The 25619-nt window shown below is 38.5% G+C and overlaps 1 protein-coding gene across 1 annotated transcript in view; it reads left to right on the top strand.

Annotated features, from left to right (window-relative positions):
• robo1 (roundabout, axon guidance receptor, homolog 1 (Drosophila)) overlaps positions 1-25619 on the top strand; it is a 163038-nt gene that overhangs the window by 105133 nt on the left and 32286 nt on the right. The window contains exons 3-9 of the mRNA XM_077207757.1: positions 7350-7507; positions 12798-12918; positions 15350-15488; positions 15654-15781; positions 20925-21049; positions 21456-21627; positions 23947-24152. Coding sequence (XP_077063872.1) covers positions 7350-7507; positions 12798-12918; positions 15350-15488; positions 15654-15781; positions 20925-21049; positions 21456-21627; positions 23947-24152 — 1049 coding nt within the window. The remainder of the gene's footprint in view (positions 1-7349; positions 7508-12797; positions 12919-15349; positions 15489-15653; positions 15782-20924; positions 21050-21455; positions 21628-23946; positions 24153-25619) is intronic.

Raw genomic sequence — 25619 nt, forward strand, 5'->3', positions numbered from 1 at the left:
ACAGGTCACTAAAACCTGACAAGTACTATTAATCAACCGAAACCTTTTCCATTCGATTCAAACTTCTCTTTCGTTTGCCATCTTCAGCGACTTGTTAAATGTTTTCATAATCGTAGCCAGTTAGGCCAAGTTTCAATCCCTGACGGCCACCGAAATTATGTTTCCCTCATATTTGTTTATTGATAGTAGCGTCATTGTTTAAATCTCTTGATTGGAGCTTCCTCTTTTTTCCCCCCTCTCATAATCCCTTCTTGCTGGAACCGGCTGGTCGGTAGAGTTGGGAAAAGTCTCCCAACTCCCGTCCTAATGCAACTTTTTTTTCCTCTATGTTAACACACTTTAGCACTCCCAAATGAGTTATAAGACCCTCTAAATCACCCCACTGAAGTACACTACATGTCCTGTACTGTGTCTGCCACCCCTAAAAAAACAGGTCACTAGGTAATTGAATAGTTAAGGGAGGACTTGTCCTTCATCAGTGCCAAGCAAAGCATATGGCAGTAAAATCATGTGCCTGCTGTTTCATTTTCACAGGCCCCCTGAAGACTAACAGACCGTGGAGAGGTTGAAAAGAAGCCTTTATTTCCACACACACACTGAGGCACATCAGAGCACGAGCCTCGTTTTGAGGTCATTGCGAGAGCGATAGGGGAGATTTGATCTGAAACGCCTCTGTCAGGTGTGCTGGTTAAGAGTAAGCGTGACGGGTGCTGCTTTTCGAGCGTTTGTTTGTTGGTTGCCTTTCACATACTCTCGGTTCATCTCTGCATAGCTGAAGCCTACGCCACTGTTTACCCCATCAGCAGATGCCGTACACACTCTTGCAAATGCTCAAAAGGAGCCTTATTGGTTTAAAGTGCTGATATTTGGTTTAAAGCCAAGTCGTCTTTATTTATATGACGCTTTAAACAATACAGATTGTTTCAAAGCATCTTCACAGCAATAAGCAGGGAAATAACATAATCAATGATTCAAACGTCATCAAATATAAGACAAATTAAAATTTTCTCTGCAGAAGACCTTCATAGTGTCATTGTTCAGCTCAAGTCAATTCATTGTTGGTTCAGTTAAGTTCAATAACTGTGTAGAGTTGATCAAGTCCAATTCAGCTTCATGCAGCTCTACAGGAGGCAAAAGGATTCAGTTCAGCTATAAAGCGGTGATTTTTAGGGGCTTTTGCACCTGATAGTTATAGGAACTAGCCAACAGGCAATTGCTTGCATTCGCACCGTGAGTAGGAACTCTGAAGTGACATAAGCCAGCCGACAGAGATAGCACTGCATTCAACAACTTCAAGAACTAGAGAATGGAGAATGCCTTGATCGGAGCTGGGTTTTTGTTGTGTTGTGGGATTCATGATTACTTAGATGAAATGTGGATGTATAGCCTAAGTTATACGATGGAGCTAGAAGGGACTAAATCTCCTACGACAACTTGGAGTGCTACATATCGAGGCTGAGAAAAGAACACAATGCCGCAGACAAAGGCGACAGGTGAATGCCGTTAACATTAGCTTTCTGTTTTTTTTATTGTGGAGTAAAGTGTGTGCGTTTACATAGCTTTTTAAAAATGGGGGGTGATGGCATTTCGTGTGCGTTCGACCAATCAATGTACAGTTACTTCAGTGGTTGTTCCTTTAGTGCTGGTTTAAACCCTAATCTGAAGTAGGAGAGTAGGAGCTAATTTAGTTCCCCCAAAAGGCGTTCCTAAAACTAAATTCGTTCCCAGTTACTTAAGTGCGAACATGCCAAAATGTGGGTACTTCCGCAATTAGTTCTAGGAACTATGAAAAGGCTCCTCCGGTGTGAAAGCCCCTTTAGTTCTTATTCAGTAGTGTCAAGGAGTTGTGAAAATTACATGATCTATGACCTTTATACAATGCTTGCCATAGTAAAGATTGTAAGCCTATCCCTCACAGCCACGTTTTCATCCGTTGTAAATTCAATAAAGCGCCTAACCTGACTAAGGTCTATATTACTGAATATTAAGTGTCTTTCAAACCCCAACTAAGCAAGTCAAAGTTGACAAGGGCAATGAACCTAACACCATCGGGTGACAGAAATGGAGGCAAAAAAAAAAAAAAAATTGGGAGAAACCAGGCTCGGTCAGGGAGCCAGTTATCCTCTGGAGAAAGTGCCGGAGATTGCTTTGCTTCGTCCCGTCTCCTCAGAGACACCTTATCCGCGCACACACCAGACCTTGACCGTGCCGCCACATGGGTGCAGGAGCAGGGGGTTAACGCACCGTACTTGGGGGCCTTCCTTTGAAGTCGAGACTCACCAGGAGAGCGGTATCAGCTGCGGAGAGCGAAAGAGAAAGAGCGAGAGTTGTAAACCCCAGCGGACGCCGCAGCTCCAGGCAGGGTTAGCTTGCTGTGAACGCACCAGCGGGTTTGTATCTCCCCCTCCCCCCATCCTCTCCCAGCTCTCTGCTGCTAATGAGAGCAGCGTATCGATCCGCTCTTTGAGACTCTAGGCAGGTATAGTATGTCCTCTCTGAAGTGTGAATTTCCAGCGGCAAGTTCTGGCCCTCACCAGCCCTGGAGACCCTACAGACAGAGGAGAGGGTTCAAGCATCAGGCAGTGATGAATGAGGTGGGCACTCATGATGGTTTGGTGGAAAATAATGGAGGGAGGAAGTGTGGATGAGGCATTTGGTGAGGTGGAAGGAAACTCGAGATTATTGTCCACTAGATGTTTGGCTAGTTAGTAGTTTGAATGCAATTTTTGCATTTATATTTGTTTAGTCAGAGTGTATTGCTATTTGTTGAGTTAATCATTGAATTCAGTAAGACAAGAAGTGTGCATTACAAGCCATAATGGAGCCAGGCTAAAAAAATATGCCTAAACAGCAAACTAATTTCAAACGAAGAGCAAGTTATTGCATTTTTGGTAAAGGATTATTAAAACTTTTTTCTTTGGAATGTTGAGCATCCATTAATAAAGTAAACTGTCAGGTGATATTGGATATTTAGTTGTGTTTGCTTATTTCCACTATTTTTATTTTCAGATTACCTTTGCCATCTTCTATAACATACTTAAATGTAATATTTTAAATCAAAATAAAATTTAATGGCACTGTTAAATGTAATATTGAAAATCTTAAAAACAATATGCAGTATATTTTCAAGTGGATGTATTATAGATTTATTATAATATCGTGTTCACCTGTCGATTTTTTTCAGACAAAATAGATTAAATAAGATTAAATAAATAAATTAATTAATTTTATATAAATTAATAATAAATTAATTTATAAGATTAAAAAACTTAAATAAAGTTAATGCATGTATTAATAATAGTAATAATAATAATAATACTAAAATAATTATTTGAAATTGGTCTATTTAATTAACTAATAATCTTAGTAATTATTATTTTGTTTTTAATTTATTTGATAACACTTTAAAATGATTTAAGGTTCCATTAGTGAAGGCTGGTTACTGCATCAGTCTAACAATAATTATCAGCTAGAATTTACCATTTAAAATCATGGTACCATGGTATGTATCAAAAGTATCATGGAATTGCTTTACTGTCACTTAGTTCGTGCCGCCACAGTAGTTTTGTGAAGGCATTTTTGAACACACTCTTTTAGCGGGTGGTCTTAAGTGTTGGATAACCAGCGACTGGCATGACTCCAGCTTCAGTCTGACCCGCAATGGCGCAGTGACCCAAGAGGCGAAGAGCATTCTAAATGAGGTCTCGCTCTAATTTGTCATCCCTCCATTTTTGTATTATGTTTAGCAGGCACCATGTGGACAGATGATCTGGAGGAGAGGGAATGTGCGGCGGTTTTCCGTGGGTTCACATCTGGGAATGATTGCGTTCGCATACGCACATTGTTCATGTGGAATGGTTCTCGCAAACCAGACATACAGTACATGTTCTCGTTTCTGTTTCTCTAAATATTCTCACGATTCCGCAATTTTCGCCCCAATGACATTTCGTTTTGTATGTAATAATCGATTGGACAGATGCTGGAAGTTATGGATTGCTTAAAATAAGTGATGCAACATGATGGTGATCACAGTTCCTTTCCATTTCTATAGCAGAATTCCCCATGCTTTGAAACCTGCAAATCTGAATTCCTGACTAGTTAGAGCTAGTTTGGTGAACACATTGCTGGTTAAGCTAGTGAATAACCAGGTTCTTGCTAGTTAGACCGTTCAATTATTGTGATCTTTTTGGCTCAAAAGTGCAAGTATTCCTAAACTAGATGAGGTTAGGCAGTCTGGTGGGGACAAACTAGCACACCAACATCCAACAAACACCATATGCGGGGCTTTTCAGCATGATAATGTTTAGGGAACTTCTAAGAAGATAGACGTTGTGATTACAATACATATTTATTCTACTGCAACTGCTGTATTTTGGTCGTTCCCCATGGTTTCTCTTCAAGGCCCACAGTCCTGCTCCTGACAAATCTCCCTGCGTCTTTGCCAGCTCTGGGTTTTTGAAGTGCTTTTTTTTAAACAAATCTCCAGTTCCCCAATGGCTCCAGTAGAACACTCCAGAAACCCTCAGTGGTGGCTACGCAAAATCCATTTCATTTCCGCCCAGCAGAGCTCTTACTATCATCCTTCTGTAGCCCGTGTGTGGTATTAAATATTCATTTCATTAATGTCAAAGGCATATCAATGCAAATCTCATTTTAATTTGACGTTACTGCATCTGTTTCAAATTTCTGTGAAGCATAAAGTTCTGCAAAAGTTCTGGAAACTGAACAAGCGGTTTTGGGTTGCCAGGTTTAGTAGAGAAGAGACAGTAATTCAGTAGTTTGTGTGCAGATTTGAAACTTTTTACACATAGATGGATCATTAGAATTTGGTCCAAAAACAAAATGGCCTATATTTTGTAATTATCAAAGACAAGTAAAATTACTTGGGGATATACTTGTGGTTGATATTTTTTGTATTTTTTTGTATTTGCTGTTTTCATTCAATGCCAATTTTGATCACGAGGTTTAAAGGCATAATTACCATTAAAAATTATGTTGTATATTCACCTTCATGTCATTTTAAACCAATAGTCTTTCTTCTGTAAGCATAAAAAAGAAAAAATTTGAACAATAAACTGATAGCTCATTTTTCATACAATTACACTGAATATGGACTGATGCATTCAAATAGAATGCAAAAGCAGAATAAAAGTAATTAATATGACTTGTGTAGTATATTCGATGTTCCTCAAAAATGTGTGTTTCATAGAAGAAAGCAGGTTATATTACTTTTTTTGGGTGAACTGTCACTTTAAAGACACAGGCTTGGTTTCTCTCTCTTACCGTCACTCTTTCTGTCTCACTTCAGTGGTTTATATCATTTCCAGGACTCTATTCCCATTTTTGTAGACATGTTCAGAACTTGACATATGTACACACACACACACAACTTTCCCCACAAGGCCCTGTTAGAAAGCAAGCATGCTATCATGTTTCTCAGCTCAGGGTGCAAATCAAGCGTGAGTTGGTTTCACACAACTCTGCAAACTCAATCCAAGTTGGTTGGTCCGCTGCGAAAATCCGAATCCCTTAGCTGATCCACGGAGAGCGAACACAGTTCACATTAGACACTGACCCTCATCTCTCTCCACCGGCCAGTGATCTTCTGGTGTGCATGTGTGTCTTTCCTCTATAGACTGCCTAATTAAGCCGGTCGAGGAAAACGAGATGCCTGTTGAAATCCTTGGCTGGAAGGAATGATATGCTTGAGAGATTGTTACAGAAAATGATGGAAAAAGAGAGCAAGAGAGGAGGAGAATAAATGATTTCCATTTCTTTCAGCGAATCACCTCCGCTTGGACATTTTTCAGTGGGGTAAAGGAGGACTTTTACCTGCTGTGACATTACAAGCAGTAGAAACTGGAATCATATGGCCAATTAAGTGCTTAAAGTCTTAAAGGAATTTGGAGGCAGTCAGGAGTTCAGGTTACCTTGAGCATCTCAGTTTGATCTAGGAACAGGTTCAGGGGCGTGAGAACCCAAAGAAGTTTCCATTTCTGTCGATTTGCACGTACTTTTATGAATAAGGGGAGAATTACTGATAGAGTGCTTAATTCTTTGTGTAATATTTATTCTTTTAACAAATAAGAAAAAACAATTATATATATATATATATATATATATATATAAATATATATATATATATATATATATATATACACCCACACATCAAAATAATACATATTTTAAATGTTTATTTTTCTATATATATATATATATATATATATATATATATATATATATAAAATATCTTAATAAATATATTTATACACACGTTCACCTTGGTAATCTTTTAACATATAGTACTAATACACAATAGTAATTATATTAGTAATAATAGCATATGTTACAATAATGTAATAATAAACAATACATGTTTCAAAATCATAATATTTGAATGATTTCTGAAGGATCATGTGACACTGAAGACTGGAGTAACAATGCTGAAAATTCAGCTTTACCATCACAGGAATATATATATATATATATATATATATATATATATATATATATATATATATATATATATATATATATATAGTAAGCACATTTCACAATATTGCTTTTTTTACTGTAAATTTGATTACATAAATGATGCCTTGGTGAGCAACAGATACTTCTTTCAAAAAAATAACACAATTGTAATGTTTCCAAAAACAAGGTGAACATTAATATTTTTTTTAATAATGCCCAATAAGATTTGTAATAAGATCAGAAATGTGCTTATATGGTTTCACCAAATATGGTTTCACATCGTCTATAAAATGCTTTCTAGGTTGGCAGCTCACTGGGTTTTGGAAAATATCTCGAGTCAAGTTGCTGTGTTTCACCACATGTGCTTTTCCCATGTCATGTGTACATAATTTAAAACACTGGACTAATCTAATGTGCTGCTGTACAGTATCTACATGGCACTGTGAAAGGCATGCTGTCTCGGATTAATGGGAATGCTTTAAGCAAATCTGTCAGAAGGGTAACAGGGTCGACTAACATGCTTAGATTGTGTGTTTTTTGGATTCAGACGTTATTGCACACTTCAGCAGTGGTATAGATGAATGTTCAGTCTTGTGTCCCACATTAATATCACTTACATTTCCATGCAGGAAGAGCACTTTATATTCCAAACCCTCTTTTGTGCCTTTTAGCTAATATAAACAGAAGTTTTAGGTTTAATCTTTGTATGTTTGAAGTAGATTAGAGGTGGTTTGCACTTGGAAAGAGTAGAAAAATGATCCTCTCATGGTTTCTAATTTGTTATTCCTCTTCTTTAAACTTTAGCGTGTGTAGTTTCCTGATAGAAATGCTGTTCGTGTTTCTAATATCCCTGTTTTTCTCTCTTTTTTTATCAGTCCTTCGAGATGATTTCCGACAGAACCCTGTGGACGTGATGGTGGCGGCGGGCGAGCCAGCGGTCATGGAGTGCCAGCCGCCCCGCGGACACCCAGAACCCACCATCTCCTGGAAGAAAGATGGGGTCACCATCGACGACAGAGATGAGAGGATAACGGTAAGCATATCTGACACAGTTTCCTGTTGAAAACACCATACTGGTTAGTGCTGGTTCATCTAGCTGGTGAAGAGTGTTTTACACTGGCTGGTTAAAGAGATACTTCACAGCTGGCAAAATGGGCTTTAAATAAACCTCGTCTGCCTGCTTGTGCAGTAGAAAGGCAAACTTTTAAATCGGTGCTACCTGACTAGAAAAAACAGAGAAAAAGGGCTGTTGTCCTCCCTTTATGATGTATCACCCATAATGCACTGGGAATGTTGCCTTCCAAGGCCACTCCCACCAGTCTGCTCCTATTGGAAATGTTTGACCAGAGTCCAATATTGCCTCGCTTTAGTCATCCTCATTTATATAGCGCTTTTAACAATGTAGATTGTTTCAAAGCAGCTTTACAGAGATAAACATATAATTTAAGGTAACAGAGATTGGTTTGGTTTTATAGTGGCTCTTGAAAAATTTTTTTTCCAGCTAAAGTTAGTTTTGATTGATTCACTTCCGTCTAAATGATCATTTGTTATTAAATTAGGGGCCGCTAAGACGACACCGTTCTCTCTAAACAGACTTTAAACGTGAACCTGTGATAGACGCTGATGGCGTTCACATGCGCATTAAGAATTGATTCTATAGTTATGTGCGTTTGAATATATGTGCGCAGGTTTATAATTCCTTACAAACCATGCCTAAACAAACTACTTGTCTATACATTTTGATGCAGAATTTTTATTTTATCTTATCACTTTAGTAGGAAATACTTCAAACTTTTAGTCATAATGGTGTCTTGTGTTTTTCCTGTGTGCAAGGAATCAAAAAGTAAACGTTTAGCAGGAGTGAGTTACTTTCAGTTTCCAGTGGAGGATCCAGTGTGTTTTAGGCAATGGCTAAAAGCTGAATTATAAATATGGAGAGAATGCTGCAACAGAAAATCTGAAAAACCTCAGTATTTGTAGTCAACACTTCCAATTGGATTACTACGAACAGAATGTTTTAGGTCAAATGGAGGAGTAAAACTGCCGTTCTGTCAATTCCTCCTGAAAGAAAAACACCGTCTCGTACAGGTAAGAAAGCTGTTGCCAAAGTGTTCCACTTTCACCATAATGCCGTTTAAAGAGTAGTCAATGTATGATACAGTTTTCAGTGATAAACCCTTACAATAACTGTTCTGTTAATAACCTTCTGTTGATCCGACGAAATACAAAAATGGGGAAGTATAATCTGTAGTTTTCATGAAAGCTCTGGAGAGCTTTCACATCCGCAAAACACATCATACGGTGAACTTTTGCTTAGAAATAAACGTGAATGTCTCTGTCCGGGTGGACAAATGGACAAATAGTAAACATAAAGGTTGGAAATCGGCAAAGTTACATTTTAAGCTCGGCTGACAGGATTTGTGGAATAGTACGAATAGCTATAATTTTATCCGCCTAAAACAGTAGTCCCACTTCAAAATTGATGAATTAAACAAAATTTACTGCTCAAATAACACATTTTTTATGGATGACTTACTGTTGCTGTATTCAATAAAAAATATGAGCTTCACATCCGGCCTTCCAGGTCCCTTCCTAATTTTCATTTTAGAGGTACTAACGAAGACCTGCTGATTCGTTAATAAAAAAGACATAGCGAAAAGAAGTTCCTTTATTTAATACATGTGGATAACAATTGCTTCTGCTGCATTTTTCCAGCAAATGAGGGCCGATTAGGGCTTCTGCTGATGAGTGTTTAAACTGCGTCGTGGCCGACTCTGTCAGGGAAAATTAATGGAGCCCATTCATCTGATTGGAAGGGCATGTGGGAATGAAAGTTTGCCATCGCCAGCGTTCACGAGCCGAAAACTCTCTCTCTGCTGATTTAATGCTGTCTTTAAACCAGGGCCACCAATTAGGTTTTTCTAATTAAATGTGTGGAAAATTAAGTAACGGGATCAATCAGGCCTCTTTTGTCGTTAAAAGAGTGACTTTGATGTGCACGCCGCTGCTCGTTTTCCACGTGGCTTATTTGTGTAGAATAAGGCTAAAGGTGGTTTGGGGGGTTTTGTTATTTTTATTCAAACTGTAGACAGGGTTTTTGAGAATACCAATTCAGTGCTTTGCACTGACTAAAAAGGCAACGGAGGTATGTGTTACACATTCCAAAGTTACGACAATGTGTAACTATGATGTTGTTGCGATTGTGCTGATTAGGATGAAGCTGAATCAAACCAGATCAAGTTTGTTGTTGATGTAAGTGGTGTAGTGGTGGTGTATGTGTGTGTAGCTTATCTCTAGTCTGCAGTCTACAATTATGAAGACATTAAACTGTATGGTCATCTCAAACACACACATGTTGGTACTCCGATTATTATGAGGAAGTTTCTTAGGCCTAATGGTTTTTATACTGAGCTAATGACATTTTCTAGCCCCTAAACCTACCACAAAACCTAAACAGAAAACATTCTGCATTTCTACATTTTAATGAAAAACCGTTTAGTATGTTTATTGAGCAATTTGAATTATGAGGACATTGGCATGTACTCATAATGTAGGGGGCATGGCCTGAATCCTGAATAATGCAGGTCAAACACACACACAATTTAATATTGGCCATATGTATGTATAGGTATGTTGTTGTACCATCTTAAATTCTGTAAATAAAAAGATGCGTAAAAATTAAAGGAAGCACACAATTGTAATATGTATACAACAGGTCTTTCTGGTTCTCAAATCTGATTAGTTGAGAGCCTTTTTTCAGCCGTGCGATATTCTATCAGTATCAGCACTGGAATCGTTTCACTGTTTCTATCATTCTACTGTAAGATATGTATGTATGTATATATATATATATATATATATATATATATATATATATAATGAGACTTGAGAGTGGCCATTGAGTGTAAACATGTTGTGTTCCTATTTGAAGCATCTTCTCTTTGTTTTTTGTTGGGGGCAAAATGCACTTCACAGCAATTAACTGATTTTTGTCGAAACATTGGCTCAACTACAGCTCTGCATACAGTAATGAGCATCAACATTATTCATTTGTTTTGCGTTCCACTGTTATCTCTAAATTAAGGAGCTCCAATGTGGCCATTAATTGCTTTTCAGCAGTAATTGCTGCCGTCTGCTCAAATTAACTGGAGCAGCGCGATCTGTATTGTTGTAGCTTTTTGTTCTGAGTTGGTGTGTGATTATCATGGTCTGCTGAGTGACTCCACACCGTGAGCCCTGTATGAGCACTTCTGCCAAACCACCCAAGACAAAAGGCATGCGAATAAACCAATCTCCCAATGCTCAGATTGATAGCATCCGAGGACGGAGGGAGCGAAGGTGTGTTCATTGACTCTGGACCGAGAGTAAAGCTGTCCTGCTGTGATGGAACTCCAAATATGTGTCTGCGTGTACTTGGGACATGAAGAGGAGTTTTTGGGCTGTCTAGCAGAGCTCTGCGGCATGTTACGTGTCATAGCAATCAGATAGTAGTTTTGTTATGAAACCTAGCAAGCTTCCTATCTAGACAGTTTTTAAGTTTCGTATGTGCGCTTTCAGATTATGCTACATGTTTTCATTAACAGATAAGGCAATACCACAATACATTGCAACAAGCAGCCCGCTATCTTTTGAAATGGATCTTGAGTTTTTCCTGAGGCACATTCTCACTTTTCCTTTGGGTTCAGCCTCTTCTTCACTGTATTATTTCCTTAATACTCACACATTCTCTCATTCCTACGTCTGACCTGACCTTGTCTGCTTTGTGAGTCTTGTGCCGTTTCAGCCGTTAAGCTCTCGCTCAAACAAACAGTAACATAATGACACTTCAAAACCTCTCCAACACCATAGGGTGCCTTAAATAAACTCACCCTCCTTCCTTTCCCCTCCAACCTCTCCTTTGTTTAAAGACTCTTTTCCACCATTAATATTTAGGAGAGGCGACAGGGCTCAAGAATGCTTCAGAACGTGTCCGGTTTGGAAGTACTCAGAGACGTCCCATGAGACCTAGTAAATGTTTTGTTTAGATGTTTGCAGTCCTTTTATTGTAAATGACTGTAAAACCAATCAGATAAAACTCTTATTTTACACCTCTGAGAGTTTGTGAACTGAGTGAAAAATGTACATTTTAATGTTCATTGATACTGTATTTATACTTTCCATAGTTTAATCTGTCTGGCTGTCTGTCTGTTTATTGTTCCATCTATCCATCCATCTTTTGTTTCATCGTTCCATCAACCATCCATCCATTCATCTTTTGTTTCACCATTCCATCAAGCATCCATCCATTCATCTTTTGTTTCATCATTCCATCCGTCCATAATGTTTTGTTTTATTGTTTCATCCAGCCATCTTTTTTTTCATCATTCATCCACCTTTTGTTTCATAATTGCATCCACCTTTTGTTTCATCGTTGCATAAACCATGCATAAACCATACACCGTTCATCCATTCATATTTTGTTTCATCATTCCATTCATCCATCAAATATCCATGATTTTTTGTTTCATTGTTCCATCCATCCAATATCTGTGATCTTTTGTTTCATCGTTCCATTCATTCATCCATCCATCTTGTTTCATCCATCCATTCATCCATCAACCATCATCTTTTGTTTCATCGTTGTTTCATCCGTCCATCCATCCATCTGTCTATTCATCCATCCATTTTAGCTACAGTGTCACATTTTAGTGCAGACTTGAAGAGTAAATGTGGCATTTGTGTCTCATAAGTGTAATTTCTGTATCTAATTTGTAAATGATGCAATATACAGCGAATGCCTCTGGTCTTTATCACTGAGACTCTGTTTACACATTCCACATGTTAAACACAGTCAGATCCAGCCGCTGGACTCAACACTGACCGCAGTGAATGATAATCAATGAGACATGACATGATCTGCCATAAAGTGAACCCACATGTTGACCTGTGTAAGTACAGGCAGGTAGGGGGCCACAGGAGAGCCGCCACATTCTCCCCCCCCCTCATAGACACTCACCGTGTGGTCCCCTGATGCGGGGGTCAGATTTGTTGTGTGTGATTTTGATCTGCTCAGGTGAAAGAGGACCCCCAGCTGCCTGTACAATTGCCTGAGGAAAAAGGGGTCCCTTTGGCCTGTAATCAGATCCTGGGTAGCTATAAGCCACCTGAATAGCCACAACACACATTGCACTGATATATTGATTCTACAGCACGTGTATATATAATTATTATTTTATTTTTGCAGTAGTTTTTGTGTGATTATGGAGGGGTTTGCATTGTGCCACAGGGCCTTTAATGTCCTTTAATCCTTATATTTATGACTTCTCATATTTTCTTTCCATCAGATACGAGGAGGAAAACTGATGATTACCAACACCCGCAAAACGGATGCAGGGAAGTATGTGTGCGTGGGAACCAACATGATGGGGGAACGAGAGAGCGAGATCGCAGAGTTGACTGTTCTTGGTACGTTTTTGATATATTTCTGCTTAAATTTATGTATTTCAGTAAATCAGAAGTCTGATTCTCAAATACTCCTGCATATGATCTGCCTGCCTTAAGACGCACATGTATAATCAGGTTCCCACACAAACCTCTGGTGCATTCGATTGTGAAAAGCATGCAGATGGATTCACTTAAACACACACACACGTTGTATGAAGTGTTTGTTTATGGGCAGAGCAGGAGAGAATCCAGATGTTTAGCGTTTGTGTGCTTAGCTGTAGGAAGACTCCAGCGTGTCATTGACCCTGTTTGGGAGACATGGACCCTTAAACCTTATCATCAGAGTTTGCCATGAAACAAATACCAGCTCACCCTTCACACACACACCCCTTCATTCACACATACACACAAAAATATACATTGTGTCGTCCAACACCTTAACATATCAGTTTACACTATTCCACATCAGAGCTGTGGCCTTTGACCTTCCCTCCCTAATCCCTGCAACACAGCCTTCCTCATCGCCATCATTATTCAATGTCTGCTTGCATATTTACACATTACAGGGAGAAAGTCACCAGCCATGTCGAGTTTATTGTCATTTTCAATTTAGATCAAGTGTAAGAAATGGAGCAAAACTTCTCCAAATTACTCCAAAAACATCTCCTCAGATTCAATTTGGAAGTGAAGTGTGCCATCTTTAGTGGCAGTACAGTCACAAAACAGAATATCAAAATATAATTTTGAATACTCCTGCAATTGGTTGTTCAAACAGATAGCCCCTCCCCTAACCCATTCCATTGGTTGTTCAAACAGATAGCCCCACCCCAACTCCTGCCATTGGTTGTTCAAACAGATTGCCCCACCCCCAACTTCCCAACTCATGCCATTGGTTGTTCAAACATATAGCCCCACCCCCAACTCCTGCCATTGGTTGTTCAAACACATAGCCCCACCCCTAACTTCCCAACTCCTGCCATTTGTTGTTCAAACATATAGCCCCATCCCCAACTCATGCCATTGGTTGTTCAAACAGATAGCACCACCCCTAACTCCCCAACTCCTGCCATTGATTGTTCAAACAGATAGCCCCAGCCCCAACTCATGCCATTGGTTGTTCAAACATATAGCCCCACCCCCAACTCCTGCCATTGGTTGTTCAAACACATAGCCCCACCCCTAACTTCCCAACTCCTGCCATTGGTTGTTCAAACATATAGCCCCACCCCCAAATAATGCCATTGGTTGTTCAAACACATAGCCCCACCCCTAACTTCCCAACTCGTGCCATTGATTGTTCAAACATATAGCCCCACCCCCAACTACTGCCATTGGTTGTTCAAACACAGAGCCCCAACCCCAACTCCTGCCATTGATTGTTCAAACAGATAGGCCCACCCCCAACTCCTGCCATTGGTTGTTCAAACACATAGCCCCACCCCTAACTTTCCAACTCCTGCCATTGGTTGTTCAAACACATAGCCCCACCCCTAACTTTCCAACTCCTGCCATTGGTTGTTCAAACATATAGCCCCACCCCCAACTAATGCCATTGGATGTTCAAACACATAGCCCCACCTCTAACTTCCCAACTCCTGCCATTGGTTGTTCAAACATATAGCCCCACCCCCAACTAATGCCATTGGTTGTTCAAACACATAGCCCCCTAACTTCTCAACTCATGCCATTGGTTATTCAAACAGATAGCTCCACCCCTAACTTCCTAACTCGTACCATTGATTGTTCAAACATATAGCCCAACCCCCAACTCCTGCCATTGGTTGTTCAAACAGATAGCCCCACCCCCAACTCCTGCCATTGATTGTTCAAACAGATAGCCCCACCCCTAACTTCCTAACTCGTACCATTGATTGTTCAAACATATAGCCCCACCCCCAACTCCTGCCATTGGTTGTTCAAACAGATAGCCCCACCCCCAACTCCTGCCATTGATTGAGTCAATGTGGGTGTTCTGAGCACTATATAAACAACAAAACATCACACACCACCTTTAATTAGATGCAATGATTCATTCTGCTCATGTTCATGAATGACAATCAGTTTTATTTAAGAAGTATTTATGTGCTTTTATTGTACAGTACTTTAGATTTTCTGTTTTCATTTTAATTTTAGGTTATGTAATTGTTTTTTGTGGTCTTTTTTATCATTAGTTTTTTATTAAATATTTATCTTTAGCTTTATATTTATATTTATTTCAGTTCTTCAACTTAGTATCCTAACATCAAAGAGAAACTGTATGATCTTAATAAATAAATCAGATAGGAAGCTTACTTTAGGATTAGCTGCATGAAAGTTTAGGCTAAAACAACAAGTCAGAGTTCAATAGATGTAGATCGCTGGAAGTTCATAATCGGATCAGTGAAGGCAATATCTCATAGGGAAGACTGGGAAACTTCTTGTATTACATAATACGCTGCGTGTTTGTGTGCAGAGAGGCCCAGCTTCTTGCGAAAGCCGAGCAGTCAGTCTGTTCTGGTGGACCAGAGTGTTGAGTTCAGGTGTGAAGCTCAAGGAGACCCCGTGCCCACCATTCGCTGGAGGAAAGAGGACGGAGATCTACCCAAGGGACGGTACGAGTGATAAAACATCTAATTAGCCTATATTAAGCCAATTAAATGCGAATGAGAAATGCCTTAAAGAGTCTTAAAGAACCTCTTGATAAGATAGAGTACATGAAGTGTTTCAGGATGGCCTCATTTAATTGCATCTATGTTTGTGTATCATCGTCTTCTCAGGCACGAGATCTGGGAGGACCACACTCTCAAACTGAAGAGACTGACTTCAGGAGACGCCGGTACTTACACCTGTCAGGCGGAGAACATGATGGGGAAGACGGAGGCCAGCGCCACCCTCACCGTCCACGGTAAGAACATCTCATCTCACGCTTTTTGACAAACTGCTCTGATCCTGACAGCACTAATCTATCATTTGAAGTAACCAATGTTTTTGTTGGGCGTGTGTGTGTTTTTGACCTGTTTATTCACAGCTGTTAGTTTTTTGACAGACGTTTTCAGCTTTGACAGGTTGTGAGATTGATTTGTCCGAATGGATGCTGGATCGTTGTGAATATTCCTTCCCAATACCCCATGCCCCCCCCCCCCCCCCCAGCTGTTGGAAAACTATTTTTTTTTTTTTGTATCCTGTGAATGAGACAGGATGATTTCTGTCATTTTTCTGTCATCTCAGATATCAGTTTGATACCATCCTATTGTGGAAATTAATTTTTTAATGTTTAAACTTACTGAAACCTTCGTCTAGCTTTGGTTAAATTCGAAGTTTGTATTTTATGCATCCTGAATGCACAAAACAAAATAATATTTTCAACTTTTGGGTAAAAATTCCCAACTTAATTGGAAATGTAACTTGATTTTGATTTACTTTTATCACTAATCGCAATTCATATTGAATCACAATCTTGCTCCTCACTTACCAAATAACCAATTCTTTATTCTAAAACTTTATTTGGGTCAGAATTGTTTGTCATGTTGAAAATTGTATAGTAGTAATGTGTGTAATAATTTATATTTTTCACAATAAATATTTAAATATTGAGTTGGATTAGATTTACGTCACTCATTTGGTTTAGAATTTGATAATTTTGCTAGTGGAATAAAGGTGGTTTATTTGTAGAAACACCCATACATAAGAACACTTCTATTTTACTCTAGGTCCATTTTGTTTCGTCCTTTTCACTTTAAGTCCCCTTGAGTGTGTTCAACTCTTTAGAGAACAACGTCCACATTGTCTCCTGACACCCCTGAGCAGTTTTCACCTTCTCCTCGTTGCGCTGCTTATTGCTTTAAATGGTTTTTACTGCTTACAGAAATTGCTGAATTATTATTTTGCGTGTGTTTAGCGGGCCAGTAGCATTGGAACCAAAGTTATAAACACGTCTGCTTCAATAACCTATCCAGCGAAGAGGCTTATTACTAAACTTGCCTTTGGCACAACATTGCTTTCCAGATGCCAAGGAATGAGATAAATCAAATTGATGACTTCATTCAAGAATGTCTTTTGTCTGGTTGGTGTTTTGAAGGAATTACATTAGTGAGCTGCATACCTAGACAGCATGTTTTGGCATCATAGGTGCATTGAACAGTCAATTGATTCTTTAAACGATTTGTCAATTCAGAATTTGTAAATGTCAAGCGCACATGTACACACAAACACACACATTCTCCGAGATAAGTAATTTGGAATAAGAGTCAGTTCTCTGTTAAAGGGCCATGAAAAGATAATGTTGGGTACAAACGAGGCCTCTCTCAGCTGGCGATTTAGTCATTAGTACTGATGTATTTGAGGAAAGTGCTAGAATGCCATGCGAGTCCCATGAGTAGCTCCGCTAATGGGCCATGGAAACAAAGTAGAGCGAGAGCCCCAACCATTGCCAAAAGAGCAAATGGCCCCGTCCAAGTCGAGTTCTCTTTAAGCAGCTGTTCGCAAATCTACCGCTTTCCCTCGTTTCTCACCCTTCGTTTGTGTTACTCTGTCCATGTCACAGGATTGACTTCAAATGGCCTGAGTTATTGCATTTAAAGTTTAAAATTGGCTTATTTTCTTGCTTAACAAATGTCCTTGGTTTTATTGTGCGCGATCCATCTTTGTTCTTAAGGAAATTCTGAAACAATTTACAATAAGGTCTCATTTCTTAACACTAATTAATGCATTAGCTATCATGAACTAACAATAAACAATGTGCTTTGCAGCATTTATTAATCTTTGTTAATGTTAGTTAAACATACTGTTCACTATTTGTCATGTTAGTTCGCAGTGTATTAACAGGTACAGCTTTTTAAATTTAAATTGATTGTTAACATTAACAGAGATTATTAAATGCTGTACAGGTCTTGTTCATTGTTAGTTGTGAATGTTATCTAATCTAGTCAACTAATGTTAAAAAATTAAACCTTATTATGAATTGTTACAAAAAATTATTCTTTTCAGCCAATCTTTCATTAAAATGTTATTCCCACCCGGCATTATTCCCACTACAAAAATGCTAGTTTTAATTTGGAAAAATGTCACTTTACGGATTTTAAATCCATTTTGAGTGCCATTTCATGTTGTTTTCACACTTGAGTCTTGGAGATTGAGGGTTTTTACACAACAAGAGGGTTAAAATGCTAAATCGCCGTTTCTTTTAAAGTTTAAGTTTAAGTGTTTAATTTCCACACACTAGCGGGAAAAAAAATTGCGCATTTTTTTGCAAAAATAAACATATTTGAGAAATAATGTCAGTATTCAGACAAGCTAGTAGTCACGCATCCAAATGAATGCCATTGGCTGAGCCAGTGTTGTTATGTCGGGCTAGTGGTGTAAAAATGACACACTGTAGCTTTAAAAGGGTCAGACTCCAGGTCACATTGTCCACCTAATAAAACCTTTGGCCAGACCAGAAGAATAAAACCTCCATTCATGCCTCACGCTCACAACTCAAGACTGATAGAATTGTTTCTTTGTGTGGTTTATGCCATATATTTCAGCCTCATGATACATTTACAATGTGTGTGTGTGCTTGCCACACCTTATGTTTCTTGTATGTTTTTGTGTTATGCTCATAAATACATCACTGCACTGATTTTGTTCAGTAAGCATTTCCTGTCATTTTTGCTTCATGTCGTGCGCGGTTAATTTGCACATCTCTCACATCTGTGTTTTATCATGCTTCTATTTTTTTTTTTTCCTCTTTCAGTTGTGTCTGGTAAGTTGCAAATGTCACCCGTCACCATTTTTGCTGCAATGACAGCAACAGGAAGTTGTCAGAACCACCATCCATCCACCTTCCATCCTTCCACCAATCAGCACGCTTGTCTGGGTTGTCACCGGCAACAGTGACAGCACAGCAGGCCTGGGTAAAAACTAATGCTCGCTCTGAGCGTACAAGGTAACGTCAAAATTGCCTCATTTTCTTCCCACTTAGTTGAAAATTCTAGCTTTATTCCTCCGGACGCTTTACGGCAGTGTGTGATTTGACAGGTTTAAGATTGGTTCACCGGTAGACGGACTCGCTTGTCGTCGTAGGGAGTCATACTTTGTGTCACATATTATGAACATATCCTTATTACAAGATGAAATGGCTCCGTGCTGTTATGGACTCCGAAGTGGAGTTTGCGTCAGGAATCATCATTTCTCCACTCCGAGTCATTAAGATGCATGAAAAACCGGCATCCCAACGACGTCGGTTCCATAAAAGAGTGTCAGTACGGGACAGGTGGCCTAAATTTACCCCCCCCCCCATCTCAATGTAAATTTGTATTGCTCTGTGCCCTTGTCCATGCAAATGAAGCAGACGTGGCGGTCGTGCCGTTTTTATATTGCGTCTACATATGTTTTTATGTTCCAGAATACCTGCATATCCTTCCATTATACACCAGTATGCCTTCCTCTTTTATTTCCTGCCGTTAAACGTGACACTAAAGGCTTGAGCTCAGTCTGTCTCTAGTGTATTTATATCCAAGAAATTTGGCTGATATCAAAGACATCCCTGATACCCTGAAATCAAAATTAGAGATTTGCTAGTAAAAGTTGACAACATACATTTTTGGCAGAAATGTACACACAGATTCCAAAAATATTAACAACTTATCTCGGATTCATGGCATGTCTAAGTGTGTGGCAGTAACATAAACAAAAGATTATTATTGACCCAACTTCCTGTCCAGAAAATATGAAAATATCAACACAGAAATGAAAATTAGGTAACACTTTAAGCCATTTTAAATATATTTAATGCATTAATTATGCATTGTATGTACTCGTGAATAATTGTAACCACAGTTATAAAACTTGTCTATTCATTGTTTATGAAAAGATATAAGGCATTATAACCTATATTATGAATTCCTTTATAATGTGTTATTCATAAAGGCTCTACATAGTTTTACCGAAAATTGTGCTTAAAAAATCCATTTCATAACGTTGTTTAAAAAAATGAGCCTAAGAAAATGCATTTACAGTTAAAATTACAATAGAATAATAAAAAATAAAAAATAAATATATATATACAGTGCCTAGCATAAGTGAACACACCCATGCTAAAGTTGCCTAAAAAGAGGAATAAAAAATCATCTTTTGGAAATTGATCTTAATGCCTTAATTTAAAAAATAAGAAAAAATCCAACCTTTAAGGACACCAATTTTCTTTGTGAATGAATAATGTATCGTAAATAAATAAATGTTCTTCCTTAAAATACAGGGTGCATAAGTCAGGACACCCCTATGTTAAATTCCCATAGAGTCAGGCAGATTTTTATTTTTAAAGGCCAGTTATTTCATAGATCCAGGATACTATGCATCCTGATAAAGTTCCCTTGGCCTTTGGAATTAAAATAGACCCACATCATCACATCACATTCCCTTCACCATACCTAGAGATTGGCATGGGGCACTTTCCATAAAATCATCTCTCAATGCAAATCAAACCAGCTAAATAACACCATGCTCAATCTAATTCAACATAGGGGTGTCCTGACTTACGCAACCTGTATTTTAAGGAAGAACATTTATTTATTTACGATACATTATTCATTCACAAAGAAAATTGGTGTCCTTAAAGGTTGGATTTTTCCTTTTTTTTTTATTAAGGCATTAAGATCAATTTCCAAAAGATGATTTTTTATTCCTCTTTTTAGTCAACTTTAGCATGGGTGTGTTCACTTATGCTAGGCACTGTGTGTATACTATATATATATATATATATATATATATATATATATATATATATATAAACTAAAATATAAAAATAATAATATTGTTTATATATATATATATATATATATATATATATATATATATATATAATTCTTTTGAACTATCTATTATTTTATAAAATACAAATTACTTTATAAAATAAAGGCTGCACACTGGCTTTTAAACAGTCTTAATGTGTTGCTCCATATACTTCCATTTTAAATGCATTCATGTAAATGTGTTTTTGTTCCTTTTTACAATCCAAGAGTCAAAATATTGTCTTTGGTAATTGACTTATTTAACTCCTATTTCTGCAGTTCCTCCTGTGTTTGTGGTGCGACCCAGGAATCAAGTAGCCGGGATGGGCCGCACCGTGACCTTTCAGTGCGAAGCCACAGGAAGTCCTCAGCCTGCGATATTTTGGCAGAAAGAAGGCAGTCAGGTGAGTGTATCTGTGTATGTTTGTACTTTCGCTTGCGATACAAAGATGCATTTCCTGAGCACACTTTTACAGTAACATATAAAATGCATGGCACTCTCCCCCATTAAAGTCAGGCAGATTTATGAGGCTGGTAGATTTATAAGGCCATCTGCACATTTACACAAATCTAATGGGCTCTGTAACACTCCACACCTCTAACACACCTCAAGTCATCATGGTTTGATCAATTTCACTCATCACACACTCAGACACACAGTGCCAATGATGAGTGTAAACGTGCAAGTCTTGACAAAATGTTTATTTCCCACATACTGAATATTCTTGGAGAAATTAGAACTTAGAATTAGAATTTTTGTTATCAAATTCTACCTCTGTTCATACATCTTTTCCTTGTTCCCTTCTCCAGAACCTCCTGTTCTCCTCTCAACCTCCTCCTCCCTCCAGTCGGTTCTCTGTCTCTCAGACGGGTGATCTGACCATCACGGCGGTGGAGCGTTCGGACGGAGGCTACTACAGCTGTCAGGCTCTGAACATCGCTGGCAGTGTGATCACCAAAGCCCTGCTGGAGGTTACAGACGGTACACGCAAAGAGATGTCATTCTTTTTGCTCCTTAGTTTTGGGAAACTTACTCCCAAAAAAGTTTTATCTTATTTATTTTAATTATTTTATTTGTTTATTTTATTCATTTTATTCTGATTGCAATATATTAATTGCTCAGTTTTGCACTGTAAATGCATTACTCATTATATTGCTTTCGGATTTATTTGTAAAACCCATTTGAGCTGTGTCCTTAAGGTCGTTATGTGGATAAACACAGATTTATCCTTCACTTCTTAGATTTCCGGCTGTTAGTTTTGTGTGGCCATGACAAATGCTTTAACAGATTGATTATTTCAGCACAATCCAGTATTACATTCACCAGGAACTTTTTCTTTTCGTAACTAATTTGACTCATTTTTTTATATATTTTTTATATTTTAACATTCTTTTTTGTAAATATCATACATGATATGTGTGATAAAGGATGTCAGTTGTGAATTCAGTAATGCCTCTGAATGATTCACTGACTAAAATATTTTGTTCATGAATCTTTTTGAAGATTCATTAAAAAGAACCATATATTAAATTATGCATAGCAGATTTATACAGGTGGAGCTGGGGAAGGGGGAGGGTTTCTGAGGAAATCTAAACGTTGAGCAGCAAGCTCATTGGCTGCAGATACAACAGGGTCCAATCAGCTTGTGCCATGTTTAAGTAAACAATGTAAATATCATTGTGTAAAGAGTTGAGAGAACTTGCTATTTAATCAAAATCATATATGCATCGCAAATAACAACATTTTATAAGAAATGCGTTACCCCAACATTGATTACTTTATATCCTCAAATAGTCAATAAGACACTTCAACACAATAGTGACAGTTCGGCAGTTCCCTGTCATCCAATGTAATCTCCTGTGAGTGCATGTCTATAAAGAAAACATCAAAGCAAGACAAAAAGAAGAAGAGTGAGGTAAAGAAAGAATAATAACAGTTATTTTAGCACCAATCTGCTCTCTGGCCTCACTCTTACTGCGGGCACGGATCGTAATTACAGGTCACCGCCATGATGATTCAGTAATTACAACAGCGTCGACGCGAGGACACAACCGTGCATGTGCGAGCGTGTCATCTGATACATAATTCATGCCTTTGATGGTCCTTACAAAAGTGTTGCACGGCTTTGAAAACGCGCTGTAGTGGCGTTTATGCAAATGGCAGCCGTGTAAATGGCGGTAATGCTTCTGGCATTGTCGAACACAATCATATGGACGTAAACATCCCAGCATTTATCAGACGGCCTGGGCGCTCTGTGAGAGAGGAGAGGACACACGGGGGGCGATTTTAATAGACGTGGTGTATTTCTGTGTGTTTTAGTGTGGTGATGATGGCTGGTGTGTGTTTGAGGGAGATTTAGTGCTGTTGAAATGCTGCCGGTATTAATTGCTCGTCTCTAGTTTGGCTTCGTTCTGCTACTGCTGTTGACTGATTAGAAAATTGCTTCCAGTTGAGAAAATTGGATTCCATCTCTATTTCTCTCTCTCTCTCTCTCTCTCTCTCTCGTTCTTAAAACATGTACTCAGCTCGTTTGCTGCCAGACATTCCACACTCGCATGCTCTTTTTCCTTGGTTACATTTATTTTTATTTGCGTTCTTCGTTCTCTTTACCTCTGACCGTACACGCACTAGCTTCTGTGGCCCTTATAAAATGTGGAAGGATGTATTTTGGATTTTGGTTTGGAGTACAGTTGTGTTTCATTATAGTTATTATAATGATATTAGTAGGTCTGGGACAACTTTTAAGACTCTGTCTTCAAATGAGACCGACATGTCTCTGTCTCACTCTTTTTCTCTTTGTCTCAACCTGTCTTTCTGTCTCTCCTCTTTTAGTTTAATGCATTTTAGTGGCATGGTAGATCATTTACAGTTATATTGCCAAACCATTTGTAGCTTAGCTACATGCATAAAAATGTATTTAATTGTATTAATTTTGTTTTTGTTTTTTATTTTAATCTAAATTATTCATCATACAATTATTGATTTTTATTTTAGAAAAGTCAAGGAAAAGAAAAAAAAAATAAGAAAGGGAAACAATTATGTTCATAGTTTTTAATGATTATGAGGAATACTACAAAGCTGATTTATTTTATTTTAATATTAATGAACATTAGGAATACTATTATGTTGTAACTGTTTTTATACTTTCATACTATAACACTCTAAAACAAGGCAGTGATTGGTTTCTGAGGGTGTCTCTCTCTCTCTCTCTCTCTCTCTCTCTCTCTCTCTCTCTCTCTCTCTCTCTCTCTCTCTCTCTCTCTCTCTCTCTCTCTCTCTCTCTCTCTCTCTCTCTCCCAGTGATCTCAGATAGACCTCCACCCATCGTCCGCCAGGGTCCCACCAACCAGACCGTGGCTGTGGACGGGACGGTGGTCCTGGGATGCCAAGCCACCGGCACGCCGTCTCCCACCATCCTGTGGAGGAAAGACGGGATCCTGGTGTCCACCCATGATTCTCGACTCAAACAACTCGACACGGGAGCCCTGCAGATCCGTTACGCTAAGGTACGGTGGCTCTGAGGGGTCAGAACTACATCAAAGCCTGACATATACATCATGCAGATTAATGTACAGTAACAGGGGACGTGACTCCGGTTCATGAGAACTCTTTCCTTTCATGGATTTATGGCTTTGTAGCTCCTCTCTGACCCTTTTGATGCATTAAGAACGCTCACGTATGGAGGTTTGAGCATGTGTTCGTTTGGTGCACCAAACCAACTTGTTCTCGTAAAGTACTGTTTCCCTTGTTCGGTTTTCCTTAGTAACAGATTTTTATGGAATTTTCCATTCCAAACACACCACACAGAACAACTATTTACAGGGAATTTTGAGCGGTTGTGTTGTACCGCTCGTCTCAGACTCAGCTCCTCTCTTTTTTACATTTATTAATATTTTATTCATAGAGGTTTCTGAATGCGGCGGGATGGTTTATTGAATGCGGTTAACTGCTGCTTCTCTCTGAGCTGAAGTTAGCAGATTTTGAGCCGTTAGCTGTTTTATTCAGAATACCTCAGACAGCACTGCAGGTTTCACTGACAGAATCAAAAATCACAGCTTCACTTATACAATATTATTTTTGCACGTTTAGGTAAGATTACCGCAGATTTACCGCATATTCGCTGCAAGTTTATTGCAAATAAACTGTTTGCAAGGGCCCACATTCACAGAATGATTATCTTGATAAAAATGTGACTTTTTATTAGCTTATTTGTTTATTAAAGTTCATTACAGAGAATAAGTAGTAAAAAAGTGTTATTTTACTTTTTTCTTTTTAATAAAAAGACAACAAAAACTAATTAATATGGAAAACAAACTAATTGTTTTGCAATATTGGCATTTGTTTTTCCTTTTTAAGCATAAAACATAAAACTAATTTCTCTGAAAACAAGACCTAAAATCTCATTATAAAATCTCATTTCTCATTTGGCATATTGCTTCTCAAATACATTGATCTTGTTTATAGCAGAACTAAGTAACTTTTTTACCTTAACCGAACAGCTTTGGAGTCATTGTAATGTTTATATTACTGATTTCGTGTTGAATGGTGGTCGTCTCGCAGCCCCCTGGTGCCTGTGAGCCGCTAAACCACCCTTGCAACTTTGTCCCGGGCGGGACGCCGGCCTCAGTGTTAGGAAGTATCGTGTGATATCAGGTCTCGCGAGGTAACGAATTGCTTTACGGCACGCTCTCCTGCCACACATTGTATTTCTCACACTGAAAAACTATTTGTAATATATTTAATATGCCAAAACTCTGGCCGCGCCACTCTCACTGTGGAACCGGCAGGAATCAAGCGCGTCTCCTCTGGTGTTGTTCGTCGAGCTACACAATAGCCAATCAGAAAATAGCACTATTGTATCTGGGTAAGATTTAACGCAACAACCAATGACAAAAATGTATCTGTCGGCTGGATGTCACTCTTGCTTGTCTTCAAAACTTGAGAGCCCTGCGAAATAATTTTAACTAAAAAAT

Source organism: Siphateles boraxobius, unplaced genomic scaffold (assembly GCF_051911475.1).
Source record: "Siphateles boraxobius isolate OS27281-9 unplaced genomic scaffold, OSU_SipBor_1 6, whole genome shotgun sequence".
NCBI lineage: Eukaryota > Metazoa > Chordata > Actinopteri > Cypriniformes > Leuciscidae > Siphateles > Siphateles boraxobius.